Raw genomic sequence first — 25,094 nt, 5'->3', positions numbered from 1 at the left:
CTCTCAAAGGGCACCTACGGACGGCTGCAATTCGAAATTGGCCCCCGTAAAATCGGAATCCCCTTCACCCCACCCCTTTTTCCCCTCACTGTATATGTTTCTTTTCCCTTTTTACCTCCTTTATGATGAATTCCTGTTCTGTTCTTTGGCTATATAGAAGTGTCTATTTGTACGTCTCTAAATGTTTTGATGAATTGAACAAGGTGGACCCTCTTGTAAACAAGTGTAATGCTTTATTCAGGGTCGTTAACTCAGTCTTTGTATTGAGTTGTGCTTGAAATGTACTGTAGTAGTTGCAATCAGTTGCAGCTGGTGTGGTTTGGGCCTTAGTCTAGTCTTAGTCGAGTAAATATCAAAATCTTAGTCTTTTAGTCTTAGTCTTAATGCAATGTTAATTTTGCCAGAAAATATTTAGTCTTAGACTTTTGGTCTTTTGAATAACACACCATTTAGTCTCAGTCTAGTTTTAGTCGACTAAATATCAAAAAGAAACTCCTAGCTATGTGCATGTGACCTTTAAAACACATCAGACTACTGTAAGTGCTGATATTTGTGTTTGGAGGACAGTGCCGTCTTTGTTCCTGGTAATGAGGGGACATTCTGTCTCTAGTCGCAGAGCGACCTGAATGAAGCCACTGATAAAGACTTAGAAGGCTTTTAATCCACCATATCAGATTAGGATCCCATTCAGTCTCTCACCTTTATCGTTTCATCACTCACCTTTGGAAATAGCATTATTTACAACTAAGCTCTAACTCAAAAGACGTCGCGCGCGCGCAAGCACGTACACACGGGGTGCATACTTAGTTTAGACTAGTCATTGGTTAGACATGGGTTAACTAAGGTTAGGTTTAGGTGTGCTGCCCTGTGGGAGGTTAGGTTTAGGGTGAGGGTTTGAGATAGGTTGTAGTTGTAGGACTAATGACTGGTCTAACCAATGACTAGTCTAACCCAAAAACTGTCTAAACTAAGTACTGCACCCCGTACACCACACACCTTGTCAAACTCAACAAGGTGTTCTTCTGTGGCAACTGGCTAACGCCCATTCACACGTAAAGGTGCGTTCAGACTTGGATGGTCAGAGCGGCGCGATTACATACAAAGTCAACACAAAGACGAGAAGTTGCGCGAGGGCCGCGAACGGGCGCGGCGCAACCTGGCGCAGCACAAACGGGCACGGCGCGACCTGGCGCAGCACAAACGGGACGAACCGAGGCGAATATTTAAATTCAAGTCTGAACGCACCTTAATGCTTCACTATTGAGATCACTGCTCTAGCTACAGTGCCACATGCAGTGTACAATACCGTTAGATGTTCTCTTAACCACATGAACGCTAGCATTGAGCATTTCATTTCACAGGTCTTTGATGAATATCTGTACTTCCGAACCAAGTCTACCAAGACCACGTATAATATACTTGAAACATGTCACACACCCAACACCCACACACACCCACACCCACACCCACACCCACACCCACACCCACACCCACACCCACACCCACACACCCACACACCCACACACACACACACACACACACACACACACACAGACTATATAGTTGGAGGTACAGGAGGTACAAGAAGTTGTTTATTAACACAACTTGTGCCCAAGACGTCCACAGACGTCCTGGGAAATCCCGCTATGTAGTGCCCAAGACGTCCGTTTATAAAACAATATATATGTCCAAAAAAAAAAATGAATGTAAAAAGTGGGCACCCTGGGTTACTATTTTGAAAGTGTTAATGTTAATATCTCACCATAAGATTCCCCACATCATAGAATATATATTGTATATATACATGGCCCAAAAGAAACACATTTATTTATTATTTTCTCCAATATATTTCCCCCCACAAATGCATGTATTTTTGGGCCATTTTATTTTTTTGAAACGCTACAAACAAAGCATACAGTATTTCCCGTGTTGTGAGAGAAGACGACAGAGCACCCAGCAGGGCTCTGTGTGTGGTTAGTGTTAGTGTAGCCTCGGAAACACAGACGTTTTTATTTCCAGGGAAATCGCAAACGCAAACGTCGCAAACGTCGATTACTATCTGCTGATTTCTGATCGTCTGCACCTTTGTTAAAGTGACGCACACACGCACACACACACACACACACACTCCTCTCTCTCTGTCGCTCCAACTAATTAGTCTCATGTCGCACAGCTGCGTTTAGATTCTCCCGGCGGATCCTGCCGGGAGCTAACCTGACTCCGCCAGATGGGGCAGCAGAGAGTTTTTGAGCAGGAGGGAGGAACACAGTGTACTCTCTGCTGCCCCATCTGGCGAAGTCAGGTTAGCCGGGAGCTGCCTATGCCATAGAAAGCATAGGTGGACCCCAGGCTAGTGTTAGTGCTGCCTCTGTCCCTCTGGATGACACTTCAGAAAGCTTCACACCGTAACCACCAACAAACAAGTGCCAGTATGGACTACTGTATGTATGGCTTTCTGTGAAGAGATTGGCTGAGGCTGGAAATGAGTACACAGTACTGGAGTTAACTCAAGAGTGTACACATATTTCCAGCCACAGCCACAGTGTCAAATGTGCCAAAGCTTACTGAAGTCTCATCCTTGGTTGATTGTAAATTCAGAAATAAGACACAGGGGGACACTCTGGGTGTAAAAAACAAATGCAAAACGTTTAAAGTTTAAATCTCAGACACAACACAAATCCAGAGCATCCGCCGTGTCTCGTTCAGAATAAACCAAGGGAATAATAAATGTATGGAAATGAACCAAGCATTGGCTATATTCACACAGCGGCCATTTTGCTCTCGTTGTCATAATTTGCGGGTTGGGAAGAAATGCCACCCCCATTCGTTTGGGTCAAGGACTGTCTAAAGAGGACGAGACGCGAAGACCGTACGGGCGACGCCATGTTGCTCCATGGTGCTCCATGGTGCTCCATAGAAGGAAAGAAACATGCGCAATGGGCTATATGCAGCCAACACTTCCGCGTTCAGCTTCCTTGGTCTCAACTGCGCATGTTTCTTTCCTTCCATGGAGCACCATGGTGCAACAGGGCGTCGCCCGTACGGTCTTCGCGTCTCGTCCTCTTTAGACAGTCCTTGGTTTGGGTGGTGGTAACTTATTAGCAAAAATGGCCGGCCGTGTGAATAAGGTGAATTGTGAATGGAAAGGTTATTATTAGTAGCCCACATACCAGCCGGTGGAAGAAGTCGGCGACTTTCACCTTGGTGGCCACGGGTACCTCCAGCTCTGCCCTGTGCTCCGTTTTAGCTGCAGATGGAGGGAGGGAAGGGACACAAGGACACAAAGAAGATGTCATGTCATCTGGTTGCGTTTGTTGCCAAAACAGCACTTTGAAATGACCTCTGGTCGTCCGTTCAACAGAGTGTGTTTTACAACACAACAGTCGTCATGACTCTGTTGGTCAGCAAAAAAAAAATAGACGGAAACAGTACTATTAAATTGTATTGAATTAAAGTTCCTGTTTCACATTATTTTTAAGACCGAGAGAGCCCAACAAACGCCCTCACTATGCATACACCTCATGGTACCACAGCACCTCAAAGGCCCTTAACCCATTTAGACCTGGGAACGATTCTACAAATGTTTCAGTGGTGCTCAATATTTGATGTCAAGGACCCCCAGAATTATATGTATTTGTCCACGGACCCCCATCTAAAAAAGATGTTGTTCCAGGGAACCCCCGCAGAAGCAATTTCTTTTGTTGAAAACGTTCGCTCTGAAAGAATATATATATTCAAAGATTTGCGCCAGATTTTCACGACTTCAAAAATAGCAGACCTACAAGCTTGTAGCGCGCCACTCGGTGGCACGCTATGAGCTTGTAGATCTGCTATTTTTCAATAGCTAAAGTATAACATAATGCTTTAAAACACCAAAAGGGGTTCCTGCCCGAAATGGGTTAAAACAAGGCTCCAGACTTCCCAAAACAAAGTGGTCAGGCTGCTACTTGGCCTCACTTCCAGAACCCACCTCCACCCGCTCTGTCCACCAGAGGGTGCTGAAAACACAGCTCAACTATGCATGCCTCTAGTCTAGTGCCATCAAGGTCCATTATTTATTGGGGATTTGAGCCTCTGACCACCATTTGATGAGATTTAGCATCTCAGACCCAAAACTAAAAGAATATTTTGTTATTTTGTTATCGTTGAATAAGACTTTCCATGCAATTCCATGCTGTATTGAACTTGGTACCATAGGAGAGATAACAGGCAAACTTTGATCAAAATAACAAGTATTCTAACATCCTCTAATTGTGTAGATTTCTTGTAAATTAAGTAATGCAGAAGTTTAACGAAAAATTAAGTCTTGAGAGAGTAATGGTTCCATTATAAACTCTCAAGAGTTCAATTCTAATAGGGGTCCATTTGGTTACCAACTCTCCATCATTTAGCTGGGGACCACCTGGAAGCCCCTAAAGGACCACTGGTGGTCCCCGGACCACTTTTGTTATTATATGTGACCAGATTTGATCACATATTATATTATATTGACTGCCATCGCGCAAATTACAGCTTTTCACCAAAATGCATGTGCTATTAACTCATCAAAATTAGTTAATAGCACAGGCAGACTCTTCACATACTAGAGCATGTCTGAAATAAGTGTCAGAGCTGAAATCGACATGTAAATATGAAATAAATGCCCAAACATGTAGCTAGGTGTAATGTTAGAGACCCCAGAAGTGAACCTTTCAAGCCTGTTTTCTCAACTTGCTGTTTCTCTGCAAGACATTACTCTATAAGCCATATCTCCAAAACTGGTGGGTCAAACTGAACAACCAATGTCAATTTGAGGCTATGATTCCCTGCTTTCATGTGACATGAAAAAACAAAAATAAAAAAAAATCCAATGGCAGTCCCTCAGTCAAATTTAGTCACATATTCACTGCCGTCCTGACCGGGCTCCCTTTCTTGCTCTTATATCATCCAAACAACAGAAGTCACACGCAACTGCTGTCCTATTCTATATCATTAAAATGATACAAAATCATTACTAATGCTATCATTAGCAGCATTATCATTCTTATCATCATTTTGCAGAACTCACAGATGATGTCTGGTGCGTCCATGTGGTCGGTGAACTCGTCCTCGTAGTCGTGGCGGTTGAACTTGTCCAGGGAGCGCTCGTGACTGGCCTTCAGGATGTCATGAAGCACCTCCAGGCGCCTGAGGTGACGACACAGGCCGTGGATCCTCAGAGCCTCCTCGTGGCCCAGGATGGCCCGGCGCACGTGGGCCTTGCCTGGAGACGAGAGGTTAACATGTCATATACTGTACCGTTTCAAGACAATACGCCAATAATAACCTGGTGTATTCGTTCAAGTATTCATACCAGAAAGTGGCAAAGAGAAAATAATATGAGGAAAAATATATTTAAAGTCTGTCGTGAAAGTAGGTATTCTATAAAACTTTGTTATAATAACTTTTAATCTGAACATACATAAAAGTGATATAGATGTTATTTTAAAGTTAGCTAAATAAATGCTAGTTTGTCCTTTGTGTTGGTCGTACCGATGCGTCTCCTCTCTTCCCTCCTCTTCAGAATGTCCAGAGGAGAGCATCCTTCAGGCAGACGGTCGTACACCTGAGACAGGCTCTTCTCCTGCGTGTCCTCATCGTCACTGGGGCCCACTGGGGACAGAGATGCATTATTATTATTAATATTATTATTATTATTCACTGGGGACAGGGCAGAGATGTATTATTATTATTATTATTCACTGGGGACAGGGCAGAGATTTATTATTATTATTATTATTATGATTATTCACTGGAGCCCACTGGGGGACAGGGCAGAGTTTTATTAATGCAGACTCTTATTAATGCAATCTCCAGTAGAAAACACATGTCCCTGTGTCCCCTCTCTCCAGTAGAAAACACATGTCCCTGTGTCCCCTCTCTCTCCAGTAGAAAACACATGTCCCTGTGTCCCCTCTCTCTCCAGTAGAAAACACATGTCCCTGTGTCCCCTCTCTCTCCAGTAGAAAACACATGTCCCTGTGTCCCCTCTCTCCAGTAGAAAACACATGTCCCTGTGTCCCCTCTCTCTCCAGTAGAAAACACATGTCCCTGTGTCCCCTCTCTCTCCAGTAGAAAACACATGTCCCTGTGTCCCCTCTCTCTCCAGTAGAAAACACATGTCCCTGTGTCCCCTCTCTCTCCAGTAGAAAACACATGTCCCTGTGTCCTCTCTCTCTCCAGTAGAAAACACATGTCCCTGTGTCCCCTCTCTCCAGTAGAAAACACATGTCCCTGTGTCCCCTCTCTCTCCAGTAGAAAACACATGTCCCTGTGTCCCCCTCTCTCCAGTAGAAAACACATGTCCCTGTGTCCCCCTCTCTCCAGTAGAAAACACATGTCCCTGTGTCCCCTCTCTCCAGTAGAAAACACATGTCCCTGTGTCCCCTCTCTCCAGTAGAAAACACATGTCCCTGTGTCCTCTCTCTCTCCAGTAGAAAACACATGTCCCTGTGTCCTCTCTCTCTCCAGTAGAAAACGCATGTCCCTGTGTCCCCTCTCTCCAGTAGAAAACACATGTCCCTGTGTCCTCCCTCTCTCCAGTAGAAAACACATGTCCCTGTGTCCTCTCTCTCCAGTAGAAAACACATGTCCCTGTGTCCTCTCTCTCCAGTAGAAAACACATGTCCCTGTGTCCCCTCTCTCCAGTAGAAAACACATGTCCCTGTGTCCCCTCTCTCCAGTAGAAAACACATGTCCCTGTGTCCTCTCTCTCCAGTAGAAAACACATGTCCCTGTGTCCTCTCTCTCCAGTAGAAAACACATGTCCCTGTGTCCCCTCTCTCTCCAGTAGAAAACACATGTCCCTGTGTCCTCTCTCTCTCCAGTAGAAAACACATGTCCCTGTGTCCTCTCTCTCCAGTAGAAAACACATGTCCCTGTGTCCTCTCTCTCTCCAGTAGAAAACACATGTCCCTGTGTCCCCCCTCTCCAGTAGAAAACACATGTCCCTGTGTCCCCTCTCTCCAGTAGAAAACACATGTCCCTGTGTCCTCTCTCTCTCCAGTAGAAAACACATGTCCCTGTGTCCCCTCTCTCCAGTAGAAAACACATGTCCCTGTGTCCCCTCTCTCCAGTAGAAAACACATGTCCCTGTGTCCCCTCTCTCCAGTAGAAAACACATGTCCCTGTGTCCCCTCTCTCCAGTAGAAAACACATGTCCCTGTGTCCTCTTCTCTCCAGTATTATTGCTGTCTCTGGCAGAGGATCAGTATTGTGGAGAACAGTCTCATTCACAGGAATCCGATAATGAGCCGCCAAACATAGAACGGTTTTGCTCCGCTGAGCGCCGGGCCATTCACCAGGGGTCTTACATAACCAACACTCTCTCCGTCCGTCCATCCATCTGCCCCCCCCCCCCCCCCCCCTCCCCTCCCCCACTCTCATTTCCACTTCACCCACTCTTTCTCCACCCAACACTCACTCACCCGCATTCCACTTCTGTTTCCGTCTCTACTGCCTCCCCTCAGATCTCTCCCTCCCTCCCTCCAGCCCATTAAGGACTTCTCTCTCTACTCACTTCTTGGCTTCTATCTCTGTTGTTTGTTGGTTCAACCGTTAACCCATTTTTAACCTGAGATCAGATTCTAAAAATGTCTTCTACATCCTGACAGTTTTCTGAAAAAGCTATGTTTCTGTGTCAGTCGTTCTTCGATTTTTCAAAAATAGCAGACCTACAAGCTCGTAGCGCGCCACTCTGTGGCGCGCTACGGTCTACCAGCTTACGGTCTGGCTTCTGAGATACCATTGTGTTTGTTCTGACTTCTGTAGTTTTGGCTTCTCCGGGACCATAATTAATTGTTGGGTTATGGTCCATCTTTAGGTATCGTTTCTCTCTTTGGTACCACATTTTACTCTGGGTTGTTTTTTTAGTGCATCTGTCCTTATGGGTTATATTGAACCGATTCATTATACTGGCTTTAGTTCTGTTATTTTGTGAGACCATGTAGGAAGGAAATACAAAAGGGGGGTTAATAGAAGAGCTACTGGTGGTCAAGACTAAATTCATCGGAGGTTGGTCTCATGTTGGTTTTTTACAAATTGTGTAAATGTTGCGCAAATCTTTGAATATTACATTCTTTCACAGCGAACATTTTTGACTCAAATCGTTTCTGCTGGGCGTCTATTGGAACAAAGCAGTTTGAGATGGGGGGGTCTGCGGGCAAATACAGTACATATCATTCTGGGGAGTCCTTGACATGAAATAGTTTGAGAAACCACTGATATCGAAACATGAGGTTTTAACCCCTTCAGAACGACCGATATGGACACATAGGGTTATCAGAAAACTGTCAGGATTCAGAAGACATTTGTAGACTCAGATCCTCAGGTCTTACTGGGTTTTTTGAGATTTGAGTTAAAAAAACGTTCGCTCTGAAAGAATATATATTCAAAGATTTGAGGCACATTCTTTTTTTTACCTATAATTTTTATCCCACGATTTTTGTAACCCATTTTTCACCCCCGTGTCAATGATCTAATGTGATCCTGGGCTCTGCACACCCTCCACCAACCTAGTCCCCATATATGGGGGACATGGGGAGAGCAACGGACTTGAACCACCGTGCCCTTGAGGCACATTCTAACGATTTTTCAAAAATAGCTAAAGCAAAATAATAAATAAAATGGGTTAAATAAACAAGGTCTTACGTTGGTGGTCCAGTAGGGCCGTGGCTACGAAGTAGTGTGCCAGGGAGCGGTAGTGGTTGGTCTTCACCTGGGACATGGTGGACCAGAAGAACGGCACGTTGTCTTTGACCGGCGTCTGGATCATAGACTGGTGGACCTGGTCGTAGGTCTCCGACACCTGAGGACGCACAGAGAGGACGTTAAGATTAGAGACACCGTCCTGTTGTCACCACAAAGCATCTCAGATCTCTCCTCGTCTCGTTTCATTTGGATTGAACAGAATCTTTTTAACAGTGATGGAAAAACTACTCCAATTGTTTTACTTAAACTACCGATACTGCAATGTAGATCTCTGGATTAAGAGCGTCTGCTAAATGCCTATATTGTAAAATTGTAAATTGTAGAACTACTACTACTCTGTTAAGTAAAAGTCGATAATTCAAAATGTACTTGAGTAAAAGTACGAAAGTATTTGCATCAACATGTACTTAAAGTACCAAAAGTAAAAGTACCCATTACACAGAATGACACATTTCAGTTTTCAAATGTCAAAAATGGCCGATTAATACATATACATATACATATACATATACACACACACCCTGCATAGGGCTGAAGTGGTTAATGTATGTTTTGTGCTAATAATCAAAATAAAAGTAACTAGTGACTAGTAGAAGTAAAAGTATTGGAAAATGGAAACACTCACGTAAAGTACAAATATCAAAAAAATTATAATTGTATTCAAGTACAGTACTCAAGTAAATGTACTTCGTTACACCACTGTCTTTATAACTTCCTAAAAGAGCTCTAATTAGCCGCAGTGCCAATACCTTTGCGGCCTCCTGGGCCATCTTGAGCAGAGAGTAGAAGTGGTTTCTGATGCCGGGCAGAACCAGCTTCTCGAAGCGACACTCCTGAGCCTGAGCCAGCATCATCTTGACCAGCATGCTCAGCATGGCGGGACTCATGTCGTAGCTGGGCGTGTGGGTGAACGTCTCCTTCAGCTGGTTCAGGATGCCTGGAGAGAGACAGAGAGGTCACAGGGTCAAAGTTCAAGCTGGTTCAGGATACCTGGAGAGAGACAGAGAGGTCACAGGGTCAGAGTTCAAGCTGGTTCAGGATGCCTGGAGAGAGACAGAGAGGTCACAGGGTCAGAGTTCAGCTGGTTCAGGATGCCTGGAGAGAGACAGAGAGGTCACAGGTCCCCGGGAGTCCCCGAAACATCCAAACCCCCAGGAATGCGCCCAGGGGGGGCGGGCGGATTCCGGTGAGCCGCCCCATCGGAATCACTCTACTGTACCCTCTACTGTACTGAAAATCATCATATATACAGTTAATATGTGCGTGTGTGTTTGTGTGTGTTAGGTTGCGCACAGGTGGTGAAAAACAACCATTCTGTTTTCGTGCTCAGACCCAGCCACCCACACACACACATAGCTCTGTAAGGGAGTGGTTGCACCACTCAACAACAAATGTTTTTTTGCAATGAACTTAGTTTGATCAGAACAGCCTTTCAGAGCAAGCTCATGCTGTCCTGTACGGCCTCTATCTACACACCGTCATCTAACAAACCTCCTACAGCACACCCTCATACCAACTACTGCTAATGAGCTCATATCTGCACACAGACGGCAACCATCATCCCCAGGTCACCATGTCTTCATGTCAGCTAGCAGTGCATCATCATGGTATGGTATGAACGAGACTCCCTCTTCTTTTTATGGCTTACAGTGAAGTTGGCAGCAGAGCACAGAGCTGTAAACAGCTTAATAACAGACTAGCGCCTCTGTAGTCTCTACCCAGACTTGATCTGACTGTACCAGCTCACCTCCTTTCTCTCCTCCAACTCCTCCTCCTCTCCCAATTCCCTAGCAGGCTTACATGTGGCCCTACAGAACTGAGAGTTCATTTGACTCCGAGAGAGTTAAACCATGTTGGGGCGGGAACCCCTTTTGGCGTTTTAAAGCATTATGTTATTCTTTAGCTATTGAAAAATAGCAGATCTACAAGCTCATAGCGCGCCACCGAGTGCTTGTAGGTCTGCCATTTTTGAAAAATCGTGAAAATGTGCCTCAAATTTTGAATATATTTTTTCAGAACGAACGTTTTTAACTCAAATCTTTGCTTCTGGAGGGTCCCTGGAACAACATATTTTCAGATGGGGGGTCTCGGAGGCCAATTACAGATCATTTTTGGGGTAAAGTAGTAAGTAGCCTTGCCGAGCCATGAGGCCCATAGGGCAGGAGCCTATCTCCTGTTTCTGTAGCGTGAGGCAGCTTGATGTACAAGTACACCCCCTGGACATGACGCTAGTATGTCGCAGGGACTTACCCCCAATCCAACCCTTGATGCTGACTCGCTGAGTGTCAAGCAGGGAGGCACTGGGTCCCATTTGTAGAGTCTTTGGTATGACCCGGCCGGGGATCGAACCCCGACCTCCCAGTCTCAGGGCGGACACTCTAACCACAAGGCCACTGAGTTGGTCTTGGGGGTCCTTGACATGAAATATTGAGTGATATAGGCCTAGAAACATAGGTATTTCAGAAAACTGTCAGGATTTAGAAGACATTTTCAGGCCTAAATGGGTTAAATGAACACTGGGGAGTTCACTGTGTTTAGTGGTACCTGCGTCAAGAGGTGAAACCGAGAATAAAAACATCATGGTTTCTCTCCTGCTCTCCGTCCGGTCGATAGGTCGGACGGACGGAGCAGGAGAGAAGAGGATAGTATGTCATGCCCACTAGCTTTTAAGGTGTATGATCTTCTTTCATGAATCTATAAAATTGAAATCCTACCCGCCGCCGCCACCCGTGACATTCGAAACGTGTTAGAAAGTATAGTTCCTGTTGTTTGTCTCTGTGTACAGCATAGCTAAGGTTGATCCGCTTGAGTTCTTGTTATATAGGTTTCTCATACAACAGAGCCAACGCTTTCCAATAGGTCTCTCATACACAGAGCCAACACTTTCCAATAGGTCTCTCATACAACAGAGCCAACGCTTTCCAATAGGTCTCTCATACACAGAGCCAACGCTTTCCAATAGGTCTCTCATACAACAGAGCCAACGCTTTCCAATAGGTTTCTCATACAACAGAGCCAACGCTTTCCAATAGGTCTCACATACACAGAGCCAACGCTTTCCAATAGGTCTCACATACACAGAGCCAAAGCTTTCCAATAGGTCTCTCATACACAGAGCCAACGCTTTCCAATAAGTCTCTCATACACAGAGCCAACGCTTTCCAATAGGTCTCACATACAACAGAGCCAACGCTTTCCAATAGGTCTCTCATACACAGAGCCAACGCTTTCCAATAGGTCTCACATACACAGAGCCAAAGCTTTCCAATAGGTCTCTCATACACAGAGCCAAAGCTTTCCAATAGGTCTCACATACAACAGAGCCAACGCTTTCCAATAGGTCTCTCATACACAGAGCCAACGCTTTCCAATAGGTCTCACATACACAGAGCCAAAGCTTTCCAATAGGTCTCTCATACACAGAGCCAAAGCTTTCCAATAGGTCTCACATACAACAGAGCCAACGCTTTCCAATAGGTCTCACATACAACAGAGCCAACGCTTTCCAATAGGTCTCTCATACACAGAGCCAACGCTTTCCAATAGGTCTCTCATACAACAGAGCCAACGCTTTCCAATAGGTCTCTCATACACAGAGCCAACGCTTTCCAATAGGTCTCACATACAACAGAGCCAACGCTTTCCAATAGGTTTCTCATACACAGAGCCAACCAACGCTTTCCAATAACAACCTAATTGTTTTATTTAATAGGAGACTAAATTATGCACAGCTGTGCGCTGGGGCAGAGGTATTATTATGGTGCCATCACTCCCTTTAAGACAGCTCTGTACCTTTTCAACAACACTTCTCTGTCAACAGCAAAAGAAAACAAACCGGTTCATGTCAATCTCAGATTCTTCGGTTCTGTGCGCGCACACGCACGCACGCACACACAAGTACAGTACAGTAGTGTTAAGGTGTTTTAGAACCAACTGTATTAAAACAACTAGTATTAGATGGTTTAGGCCAGGGGTTTTCAACAGGTGGTCCGTGGACCACTGGCGGTCTGTGAAGGTATTGCATGTGGTCCCTGACCATATGCATTTAGCAATGTAGAAAAGTGAAGATTTTGTATTTTCTTCCACGGAACAGTGCACTAAACGTCTGTGCACTGTTCCGTGGAAGTGCGTCAATGTTATCAGAATTACTGGGAAGTCTGAGGTTAAGAAATTCCACAGAAAAGGCAGTTGGAATCTCAAGAAGGGTGAAGTATACCAGCTTGCCTGATTGAGTCATCATTATTAGGAAATGTGCCCATATAATCATGTCATCATGTGCTATATCTTGCACGTATTTGCCATTTTTACTATATACAGTATATATTACTATTACTATTATTACTATTAGTAAAATAGTTCAAATAGCCGATAATAGCCATAATGTATGGTTGTGGCTAGTTGAACTATTTTAAAATATTTTTCAAGATAGTAAAATATGGGAAAAAAAAGTTTAGGGATAAAGGTTAACCCATTTCGACCTGAGATCAGATTCTAAAAATGTCTTCTACATCCTGACAGTTTCCTGAAAAAGCTACGTTTCTATGTCAGTCGTTCTTCGATTTTTCAAAAATAGCAGACCTACAAGCTCGTAGCGCGCCACTCGGTGGCGCGCTATGAGCTTGTAGGTCTGCTATTTTTCAACAGCTAAAGCATAACATAATGCTAACACCAAAAGGGGTTCCCGCCCAAAATGGATTAAGGCACGCGCAAGATATAGGGCCACATGTGTCAGTACTGCATATCAGTTAAGTCCGTGGACCATCGTTTGAGAAACAGTATAGACATGGGATGCATTCCATAGCAAGTGTTACGAAAGCACTATATCCCATTACAAGTTAACACAGCAGTGGTCCCCAGGTTGATTCTTAGTCAAGGTGGTGGTCCCTGGTTCACAATCAGTTAAAAACCCCTGGTTTAGGGCAGTTTAGAGTGGTGTAGGCTGCGTGTGGTACAGTAGTAACAGTGGTGAGGAAAGTGACTTTGGGGTGGAGTCAGGTGGTGTTACAGTAGGCGTAGTGTGACATGACAAAGCCATAAAATCATGTATGGTGGGATTGGGGGGGGGGGGGGGGGGGGGGGGGGTGATGCTGTATAGTTGGTAGTTTAACCCATTTTGGGCGGGAACCCCTTTTGGTGTTAGCATTATGTTATGCTTTAGCTATTGAAAAACAGCAGATCTACAAGCTCATAGCACGCCACCGAGTGGCGCCCTACGAGCTTGTAGGTCTGCTATTTTTGAAAAATCGAAGAACGACTGACATAGAAACATAGCTTTTTCAGAAAACTGTCAGGATTTAGAACAGGGGTTCTCTCGGGGGGGTCGCCAAATTATTTTGGGGGGTCCCCAAATACATATAAAAAAATTATGCAACTGAATGGCTGGAAAATGGAAATGAAGAGTTTACATATAGTACACATAGTACATGCATACACCTTCCCTAATGATTATAACTGGTTTCAGTATTTATTTATGGTGTATCGTCTCTATTATTAAGGTTATTGTAGCAGTCAATTTATATTGGGGGGCGGGAGGGGGCCCCGAGACGTTGCCAAAGCATTTTCGGGGGTCCCCGGCCAAAAACGTTGAGAAACCCTGATTTAGAAGACAATTTTAGAATCTGATCTCAGGTCAAAATGGGATAAAGGAGGGTGTATGGTGGGATTGGGGAGCGATGTATAGGGTGATGCTGTAAAGTGTAAAGAAAGACTACATTTCCCATGAATCATTGCAAGATAGTGCTACACATTGAGGCAACGGTCCTTGTTTGTTTCTCTCTCTCTCGAACTGACAGCCAGTCCTTTCTCACGGTCTCTGTGTAAACAAGCCGTCGGTGACAGCAGCAGAGAAACTGGGTTCGTCACACTGCTCATTAGAGTGTAGTGCTTACAAAAGCTGCCCTAGTGGCTGGGCAATAATATTGATATTCTTTTGATATCGTGACATGAGACACGACACTTTCAGAGATTTTCGACGTCGTAAATACGCCATGAGCGTCGTCTTTTCCTGGTTATATTCACTTAAGCCCCATTTTATACGTTAAACTTATTGGGAAATACAAAATAGCTTAAATAGCCCATCTGCAAGCTCACAATGCACCGTGACGTTGTGAGCTCGTAGTTATAACTTATTCTGCACTACGAGCTTGTAGATCTGCTATTTTTCCAATAGCTAAAGTATAACATAATGCTTACTTAAAACACCAAAAGGGTTTCCCGTCCTGAATGGGTTAACCCATTTTGGGCGGGAACCCCTTTTGATGTTAGCATTATGTTATGCTTTAGCTATTGAAAAATAGCAGATCTACAAGCTCATAGCGCGCCACCGAGTGGCGCGCTACGAGCTTGTAGGTCTGCTGTTTTTGAAAAATCGGAGAACGACTGACATAGAAACATAGCTTTTTCAGAAAACTGTCAGGATGTAGAAGACATTTATAGAATCTGATCTCAGGTCAAAATGGGTTAATAAACAAAGTTCCGTTTCAGTTTCTCCTTTCTCAATTTGAATATTCCCGAAATCTTGTTACGATTTGCATTATCCCTTTTCTGCTGTACCTATACCGTATACACCGACTTGTCGACGGGGATACGTAGAGCGTTGTGTGAACAGCACGCCTCCTACAGGAGTGTTACTGTACCTGCAGCTTTCTGGAAGCACGAGATGGCCTCCTGCAGCCCGCTGAGAGTCTGCCTGTCGCTGCGGGTGCCGATCTGCGTGTACAGAGCTCCCATGTTGAACAGCATGCTGGCCTTCTCTAGAGACAGGTTCTGTTGGCACACCGGGACCCCTGTGAACGAGTCATACCTGCACCGCACGCACACACACACACAGAATATTATTAATGATAAGAAACCTTATTTGTACAGCATTTTTTTTTATATAAAAAAAAACATACAAAACATTGTAATAATAAGTATTATAAAATATGAGTAACTAATTGACAATTATTTACTACCATTTATTATTGTAATATAATAAATGGTAGAGAGAATTGTTAATTTTAAATAATGTATAGCTCATTGATCCACATTCTATTATTATTATTAAATTATTCATAATTAGGTAATACGCGAAGACCGTACGGGCGACGCCATGTGGCTCCATGGTGCTCCATGGAAGGAAAGAAACATGCGCAGTTGAGACCAAGGAAGCTGAACGTGGAAGTGTTGGCTGCATATAGCCCATTGTGCATGTTTCTTTCCTTCCATGGAGCACCATGGAGCAACATGGAGCAACATGGCGTCGCCCGTGCGGTCTTCGCGTCTCGTCCTCTTTAGACAGTCCTTGGGTCGTACCATGTGGTGTGTGAGTGTGACAGTGTGTTGGGTCGTACCATGTGGTGTCACGTGACAGTGTGTTGGGTCGTACCATGTGGTGTCATGTGACAGTGTGTTGGGTCGTACCATGTGGTGTCACGTGACAGTGTGTTGGGTCGTACCATGTGGTGTCACGTGACAGTGTGTTGGGTCGTACCATGTGGTGTCACGTGACAGTGTGTTGGGTCGTACCATGTGGTGTCATGTGACAGTGTGTTGGGTCGTACCATGTGGTGTCATGTGACAGTGTGTTGGGTCGTACCATGTGGTGTGTGTGACAGTGTGTTGGGTCGTACCATGTGGTGTCATGTGACAGTGTGTTGGGTCGTACCATGTGGTGTCATGTGACAGTGTGTTGGGTCGTACCATGTGGTGTCTGAGTGTGACAGTGTGTTGGGTCGTACCATGTGAAGAAGATTCCAGTCTGGCGGGTGGGAGAAAAGAATCGGCTCTCCAGCAGAGGGAGATGGCTGTAGTATTTAGCCAACAGCTCCACCCCTGCGTCACTGCGGACCGGTGTTCGGCACGCCTGGGGAGGACAGGAGGAAAACATTGACCACACCTTATTAAAATATTGTACCATGTAGATTAGTCATGTACTATATGCACTTTATGTCTTTCTTTTAACTGCAATGATGAGCCTGCACAAACAAGAATTTCACCCACGTTACTTGTAATGTGATGTGACAATAAAGTTTGATTCTGAAATATGTTGGGGGGGAGCAAAAACCGTGATAACGACTGATTCTGCTGTACTGCTGTTGAACTCCTGACATTTTTTCAACGCTTATCGAACAAAATACAGAATCATTAAATTAAAAGCCACTGGAAACCCAAAATCTAATATGCAATTTCTAGTCTGATGTAAATAGTAGTAAGCCATCTAAAAATGTGACATACTGTCATTTAAGTTGTGTAAACCTTCCTGGTAATAATGGGTTTAACAAGGATCAATCCCTTTCTTTTTCTATGATGCCAAGTTCCAAAAATATTAAATTACACACAGTGTGTTCTCCCCTACAGACTCCACTTTCATATCATGTACTGTAACTGCATGCATTTGTATCATTACAAGCCAAGACTCCATAGGCTTTAATGTACTTAATGTCTGTCCTTGATTCAATGTGATGTGTTTGTTCCCTCCAGTCTATTTACCTGTCTGAGGTCCATCAGATCAGCGATCTCTTCCTCAAAGCTGCTTCCGTCTTCGCTGTAGTGCTCGAGGATGAAGTCCTGTTGACAACAAACGCTGAATATCAACACCACGCATGATCATACAAATTAACGACACTACCAACTTTAACCCATTTTGGGCGGGAACCCCTTTTGGTGTTAGCATTATGCTTTAGCTATTGAAAAATAGCAGATCTACAAGCTCATAGGTCTGCTATTTTTGAAAAGTCGAAGAACGACAAGAAACATAGCTTTTTCAGAAAACTGTCAGGATGTAGAAGACATTTTTTAGAATCTGATCTCAGGTCAAAATGGGTTAATGTTCACCGTTGGTTGTAATACTTATTTGCATTGTTTTGATTTGAACTCCAATAGAAGCCAACTATGTGAGGAACTAAGGACTTGAGTGAAAATTGCATCACACTTTTCAGTTATTGTCAACATGGTTGTTGTTATAGGTGAAATGTCCCTTTAAAAATCACACCCGTGTGAACTGAGTGGTGTAAGGTTTTATATAGCATGATCAGCTGTGGTCTGACGTAATGTCTGACGTAATGAAATCACACCCGGATGTGATTTCACAACTGGCTTTTTTTGTGCAGAAAAAATGACCATGGTTGCTACGGTCATCCAGTTCACCCGGGTGTGATTTAATTACGTCAGAAATTATTTTGAACATAGCAACCATGCTAATTTTTTTCTGCACACAAAAGCCAGTTGTAGGAGTGGTTTACACCACTCAAAAATCATGACTTCATGTGGCTCTGGTCTTGTAGTATTCGTACTTTCCTTGGCAGCACTGGCTAAAGGCTCATACATAGTCTGGATTTTCGGTGGTGAGGTGACCACCGAACTACAACATGACGTCACGAGCCGCGGCAACTGAACCCTTAACTGCTCCATGGGCAGTGTTCAATAGCTGCTCCATTAATGCTTATAGTTAGAACGAGTGAAATTTAGATGTCTAGCTATCCGCAAAATGTACTTAAAACACATTTTGTGCCCAAAACGTCTGTGGACGTCCTGGGTATTACCGCACGTGCATAGCCCAAGACGTCTCTGGACGTCTTTTTTTTTTTTTTTTATTAAAAAAAATTATAATTAAAAAAAAATCAGAAAAATCAAAACACTTTTGTTTTTTGTTTTTTTAACACGTGGTGCCAAAGTTTGTGTTTTCGCCATTGAGAATGCATTTGGCGTTTAAATTAAATAACTCAGAAACTATAAAACATTTCAACGTAAAAAGTTCCAGCATGTGTCTCCACAGTCAGCTGAATTATAAAAAATGTGAATGGATTTTCTAGGTGAAAGTGATTTTGGGCAGTTTTGCGTGGGCTCTCAATGTGTTAAGAGCACGAGGAAGAAGGAAAAGTGTCCTTATTAGCCGTGTTGTGCCATCAAGTAATCACTTCCATGTCATTGCAATGCGTGCGAAGACTATACAGCAGCACGTGATCTGATAAATAAATCCTGAAATGTGAAGCGGAGGTGGTGTGTGGCGGGCTGAGAGCCAGACACAGGTATAGCAGTACACCCAGTCATTAGACTGAGAGGTGATTACTGATGCAGATCAGCTGGGTGGACCTAAAGCCCTGCGGGCATGAGGAAGGAGGTGAGCACAGGCTCCTATCCACGTTTTCCCCCCGCCAACGTACTGGGGGCTCCTTGTGTGTGTGTGTGTGTGTGTGTGTGTGTGTGCTTTGCTTCCTTCAGGCCGTGTTGCCATGTCTGCTTATTGTAAGCAACCTTTGACTTGTTTTTTTCTGTAAAGTCACTTGCAAATAAATTGTTGGTAGTTGCTGGTTGCTGTTTTTTTTGGGGCTTGATTCTAAAGTGTGTAGTAGTTGCTTATTTGGGCTTGCTTCCTAATGTTGTTTAAACATCAAGGAATCCCTGATTAATATGTAATTGTCCACAGACATCCATCTGAACATATTTTGTGCCTTTTTTTTAATGTTTTAAAAATATTTCGATTTATTCTTTATGTTTTTAAATAACGGATGTACAACCTCACAATCGCTGTGAGCTTGTAGATCAGCTATTTTCATTTGCGCTTGTTTTCATAGACCTGGCCATTGTTTCTCTTGCGAAGCTGGCAACACAGCAAGAGAAAGAGGAACTTATATGCACACACAAACGCAATGCACTATGGGCTGTAAGAAAAAGGTGAATACAACCTACATGCAGTGAGTGGTGTCAGTACCTGAACACAGGCTCCTATAGAGCGTCGCAGTCCCGCTCCCTCGAGAGACCCGGAAAAGAAATCCCCGTTCATTTTCCTCAGACTTTTCAGAAAGTATTTATTTAAAGACGTTTACGCCGCGGACAAAGCCAACTCTTGTCGTGACAAATCATGACAATAAACACAATGTTTTGGGCCAAAAAAACAGCAGGTTACAACACCTTTTTTGTTGTTTTTCTTCGTTGTAATTATTTGTTTGGTCCAAAATATTGTGTTAGTCGCCGACATGATTTATCACGACAAGAGTTGGCTTTGTACGACGCTTATAAGGTCTTTAAATAAATACGTTTTGAAATGTCTATGGGAAAAATGCATTGGGAACTATTTCCTGGGCCTGGCGTCGTCATGAAAGGGGGCGGGACTGTGACGCTCTATACAACCTACATGGTGTCAGTACCTTAACAGACCTCTGCCTGTAAAGGTGTTGTCATGATTTATCACCATGCTAGGCCAGTTTCAGTCCGTAATAAAACCTGACCTACATTCAGTCGCATATTACACAGCCGTAAATTCCAAAACCTGACCTACACAATAAAAAAAAAACACACACACACTTTGATTTAGTTACACCGCCTATTGTTTCTGGAGAAATAGTGAGGGTAAAATATATATTTTTTGGAAACAATGAAGTGTTATGTTAAGGGGAGGGGTTTTGCTCTGATGGCACAGCCAAGTGGAATGGCCAGCGTCAACACACACAGACCTCAGTATGACGTCATCAGAACCCTACCTTGAATGGAACCGAGAAGTCCACGTCTTTCGTCTCTTTCAGCCCCAAAGGAATGAGGGGAATATTGGCCGTCTCCCTGGGAAAACATCAAAGAGAAACTCAGATGAGCCAACGAGTTAAGCTGCTGTACAGAGACAGCACTATAACAGTCTCTCCTACTACAGAGGCACATAGGTCTGTCTGTCCATGTCCAACAGAGACAGCACTAACAGTCTCTCCTACAGAGGCACATAGGTCTGTCTGTCCATGTCCAACAGAGACAGAGACAGAACTAACAGTCTCTCCTACAGAGGCACATAGGTCTGTCTGTCCACGTCCAACAGAGACAGCACTATAACAGTCTCTCTTACAGAGGCACATAGGTCTGTCTGTCCACGTCCAACAGAGACAGAGACAGCACACTAACAGTCTCTCCTACAGAGGCACATAGGTCTGTCTGTCCACGTCCAACAGAGACAGCACTATAACAGTCTCTCCTATACAGAGGCACATAGGTCTGTCTGTCCACGTCCAACAGAGACAGCACTATAACAGTCTCTCCTACAGAGGCACATAGGTCTGTCTGTCCACGTCCAACAGAGACAGCACTATAACAGTCTCTCTTACAGAGGCACATAGGTCTGTCTGTCCACGTCCAACAGAGACAGAGACAGCACTATAACAGTCTCTCCTACAGAGGCACATAGGTCTGTCTGTCCACGTCCAACAGAGACAGCACTATAACAGTCTCTCCTACAGAGGCACATAGGTCTGTCTGTCCACGTCCAACAGAGACAGCACTATAACAGTCTCTCCTACAGAGGCACATAGGTCTGTCTGTCCACGTCCAACAGAGACAGCACTATAACAGTCTCTCCTATACAGAGGCACATAGGTCTGTCTGTCCACGTCTAACAGAGACAAGTCACCAGTAAAGTTCATAAGTGCTGTGAAAAAGAGGACGTTGACTTCAAATTTTTGCTTCCGTTCCATCAAATGTACCTGTACGGATGTGCAGAGTATTATTGTTGGTATGGTTTTATTCCCCGATATGACATCGTAAACCTTAGTCCAAGGCCTTATTATGCATTTTAACCCATTTTGGGGCGGGAACCCCTTTTGGTGTTAGCATTATGTTATGCTTTAGCTATTGAAAAATAGCAGATCTACAAGCTCATAGCGCGCCACCGAGTGGCGCGCTACGAGCTTGTAGGTCTGCTATTTTTGAAAAATCGAAGAAAGACTGACACAGAAACATAGCTTTTTCAGAAAACTGTCAGGATTTAGAAGACATTTATAGAATCGTTCCTAGGTCAAAATGGGTTAAAGTAGAACTAGAAAGATGCAATCCTGCGGAATTGCGAGTGTGGTTGCCTCTCTCTATAGGAACATCTTTCAGTTAGAAGAGTGTTGCGTTGGGTATGTCACCGCATAGAGGGTATGCGCATGCTTAAAGTGAATGGCACATCGAGTGGCAAATCGAGTGGCAAAGCAACATTATTTAACGTTGTTTAATGCAATCAGATATGACTTTTCTGTTTGGATGTATGGGCCGTCAAGGCCAGAAAGTAGTTTTTTGCCACTCAGTAGGCATTTCCTGCATAACTTCCGGGTTTGATGATGATGTCACGCGCACACCCTCTATACTGTCCAATCAGATGAGGGTATGTCACCGTATACTGTCCAATCAGATGAGGGGCAAAGCGCACAAATGCCTCGAGACGAGTTCTGAATTGCTGGCCAATCGGAGGGGAGCATAGAGCTATTGCACGATTGCAACGACCTACGTGCTGAAGTGCAATAACAATAGTCTGCTTGCCTATAGGCAACCACACTGATGACAATAGTTACTGCTGTTTGTATGGCAGTTTGGTACTAGAGCTGATAAATTATACAAACTGTGGATAAAAAGGACTGAGATGTGATAACAGTGAGGAAACTCCTTTTGACAACACCACAAGGCTCCACACGCGTTTTATATACGTCATAAAGGGCAATCTACGGTAAATATCACATCAGGTACACCTTGGTCAAACAAACACTAGAGGAAGTTTACACTTGAAAGTCAATCTTTAGTTTGGATTAACACATTTTGGGCGGGAACCCCTTTTGGTGTTAGCATTATGTTATGCTTTAGCTATTGAAAAATAGCAGATCTACAAGCTTGTAGGTCTGCTATTTTTGAAAAACCTTAGAACGACATAGCTTTTTCAGAAAACTGTCATTTTCAAACAGACATTTTTAGAATCTGATCTCAGGTCAAAATGGGTTAAGGGAGTGGACTTTCTGCATTAATCACAATATGTCATACAGTATGTTAAAAATAGGAAATCAACAAGCTCACAACACATTGTGGGCTTACGGCACATCGGTTATTTTCCTGCGAAGACATTTTGGGCTATATCTTGCGCCACCCCCTAACCCTTATCCCTAAACTTATTTGCCATTTTTTTACTATTTTAACCCATTTAGGCCTGACCTCGAAATTTAAAAAAAATCTTCTAAATCCTCCAGTTTTCTGAAATAAATATTTTCACAATTTTTCAAAAATAGCAAGCTCTTGGCGCGCCACTCGGTGGCGCGCTATGAGCTTGTAGATCTGCTATTTTTCAATAGCTAAAGCATAACATAATGCTAACACCAAAAGGGGTTCCCGCCCAAAATGGGTAAAAAAATAGTTCAAATAGCTGACCTACAAGCTCACAACATGTAGATGTAGATCGGCTAGTTGAACTATTTTAAAATGATTTTCAAGTACAGACCCCTGGGGGGTCAACAAGATATATAGGGGTTAAAGACAAGTGGTAAAGAAGGCCTTTTCAGAACATTAACACTGGGAGGTTTAGGGTTCAATTTCCTGAGTAAATCAGTGGGTATAGCAACTAGCAAGGCACTAACACTAGATTAGGGGATCTTTTTCCCACAGGACCACCCACAGTGTGTGTGTCAGAGAGAGAGAGAGAGAGAGAGAGAGAGAGAGAGAGAGAGAGAGAGAGAGAGATGTTTGTTGTTGGCTGTGTGTGTGTGTGTGTGTGTGTGTGCGCGCAGAGTTGTCTCTGTGTGCACAATGTTGACTTTTGTTTTGTTGTATGTATGCTTTGGCAATGTAGAACATATTTATCATGCCAATAAAGCCTTTTGAAAGACACACAATTATACAAATATACAGTCTATAAATAATATTATTATTATATTATTAACCACTTAAAAGCACTGAATATACTAAATCGTATTACAAATATCGATAATAGCCAAGCGCTTGTTTGTAGATCTGCTATTTTCACCTATTATTTTGACATGTGGAAAAAATAGGGTCGCGAGCTTCAAAGTGCTTCATGCAACCACCCTTCCGGTTTTAGCCCACACATTCCCAACCTCCCTCATTAGCTTCCGTCATTAGAAGAACGGCCTCTGCTCCTTCTACCTGTTTCTGTAAACATCAAACAGAGCTCTGGCAACCATAAAACCTCTGCCACGGTGACTCTCCACATGAATGAATGGCCTTTCTAGGATCACAGGGATATTGTCTGACCGATGGCTGCTAGGCCTGCTTAGTGCTTTCTAGGATCACAGGGATATTGTCTGACCGATGGCTGCTAGGCCTGCTTAGTGCTTTGGTCCACAAAGTGTGGTGCGTGCAACACACAAAGAGTTCTCCTTCAGTTGAAAACACAGTTTTGTAAAAAGGACACATAGAATACTTTATTTATCCCAAAGGGCTGATGATTTTTGCGGCACTTCCAGTCCACAGACACGACGACACAAAACCCAGAAGACTTGCATGCAAGGGAGTACCGTAATAATGCCTCATTTGGATGTATATGCTGTATCGTGCACCTACTGTAATATCTTCTAAAGATCTAGTACAAGGCGCACACAATACGTTGCATAAATCTGCCTTTACACGTCACCTCAAAGGCAGCAAACAAATTAAAAAACAATTACACCCGTGTGAAGTGAGGGGCGCTAATATCTTACATTCTAACTCATGTTGATTAGGTTGCCAACACAAACATTAAACGCCATTAACAATAAAGAGACAATATGACATAAATGACGTAAATTACACGTAAATTCATTGTCGATGAACACAAACATTGAACTAAAGACAAACATTAAACCTGTATATAGCCTAGGAGGGGCTGGCGCCCCTCAAAAATAACAAATACAATACAAATAGCACACACACACATAATAGAATAAAAATACATTAAGTAAACGTTGTGTTATAGTTCAAATAAATAACCAAGTTCAAAGAATGTAACAGTCTTTTAAAATGACTACAATGCTGTCAGCGTTTCATAATAATGGAAGGAATGTAGGACTTAGTGCAGCGCTTTGTTCTCCCAAGAGGCACATTAATATTAAAATGCCAGCCTGAGGGAAATTCACTGGTCTGTGTGTGACGTGTACGCACGTCTGTAATGCACGTAACTCGAGAACCGTTCCTCCCACCGACTTCAAATTCCACACACGCGTTCCACACCATCCCACAGGGAGTGCAGTGCCCGGTGTCGTTCCACACCCCCCACAGGGAGTGCAGTGCCCAGTGTCGTTCCACACCCCCCCACAGGGAGTGCAGTGCCCGGTGTCGTTCCACACCCCCCCACAGGGAGTGCAGTGCCCAGTGTCGTTCCACACCCCCCACAGGGAGTGCAGTGCCCAGTGTCGTTCCACACCCCCCACAGGGAGTGCAGTGCCCAGTGTCGTTCCACACCCCCCCACAGGGAGTGCAGTGCCCAGTGTCGTTCCACACCCCCCCCACAGGGAGTGCAGTGCCCGGTGTCGTTCCACACCATCCCACAGGGAGTGCAGTGCCCGGTGTCGTTCCACACACCCCCCACAGGGAGTGCAGTGCCCGGTGTCGTTCCACACCCCCCCCACAGGGAGTGCAGTGCCCAGTGTCGTTCCACACCCCCCCCCACAGGG

The 25,094-nt window shown here is 44.0% G+C and overlaps 1 protein-coding gene across 3 annotated transcripts in view; it reads right to left on the bottom strand.

Annotated features, from left to right (window-relative positions):
• Positions 1 to 25,094, bottom strand: part of rhpn2 (rhophilin, Rho GTPase binding protein 2) — a 63,887-nt gene that overhangs the window by 11,313 nt on the left and 27,480 nt on the right. For 2 of the 3 annotated variants that reach the window (XR_013789709.1, XM_079497898.1), the window contains exons 4-12: positions 20,187 to 20,262; positions 17,197 to 17,274; positions 16,446 to 16,570; positions 15,363 to 15,529; positions 9,477 to 9,664; positions 8,668 to 8,824; positions 5,512 to 5,631; positions 5,048 to 5,242; positions 3,171 to 3,247 (exon numbers count right to left, since the gene is read on the bottom strand). Coding sequence is in view for 2 of the 3 variants with exons in the window: in XM_079497898.1 (XP_079354024.1) it covers positions 3,171 to 3,247; positions 5,048 to 5,242; positions 5,512 to 5,631; positions 8,668 to 8,824; positions 9,477 to 9,664; positions 15,363 to 15,529; positions 16,446 to 16,570; positions 17,197 to 17,274; positions 20,187 to 20,262 (1,183 nt within the window). In the remaining variant the exon portion in view is untranslated. The remainder of the gene's footprint in view (positions 1 to 3,170; positions 3,248 to 5,047; positions 5,243 to 5,511; positions 5,632 to 8,667; positions 8,825 to 9,476; positions 9,665 to 15,362; positions 15,530 to 16,445; positions 16,571 to 17,196; positions 17,275 to 20,186; positions 20,263 to 25,094) is intronic. The other variant, XM_079497899.1, reaches the window with a different exon arrangement.

The sequence above is a fragment of the Electrona antarctica genome, assembly GCF_951216825.1.
Source record: "Electrona antarctica genome assembly, chromosome: 3".
In the NCBI taxonomy this organism is placed as follows: domain Eukaryota; kingdom Metazoa; phylum Chordata; class Actinopteri; order Myctophiformes; family Myctophidae; genus Electrona; species Electrona antarctica.
This window is presented reverse-complemented; position numbering and strand designations above follow the sequence as displayed.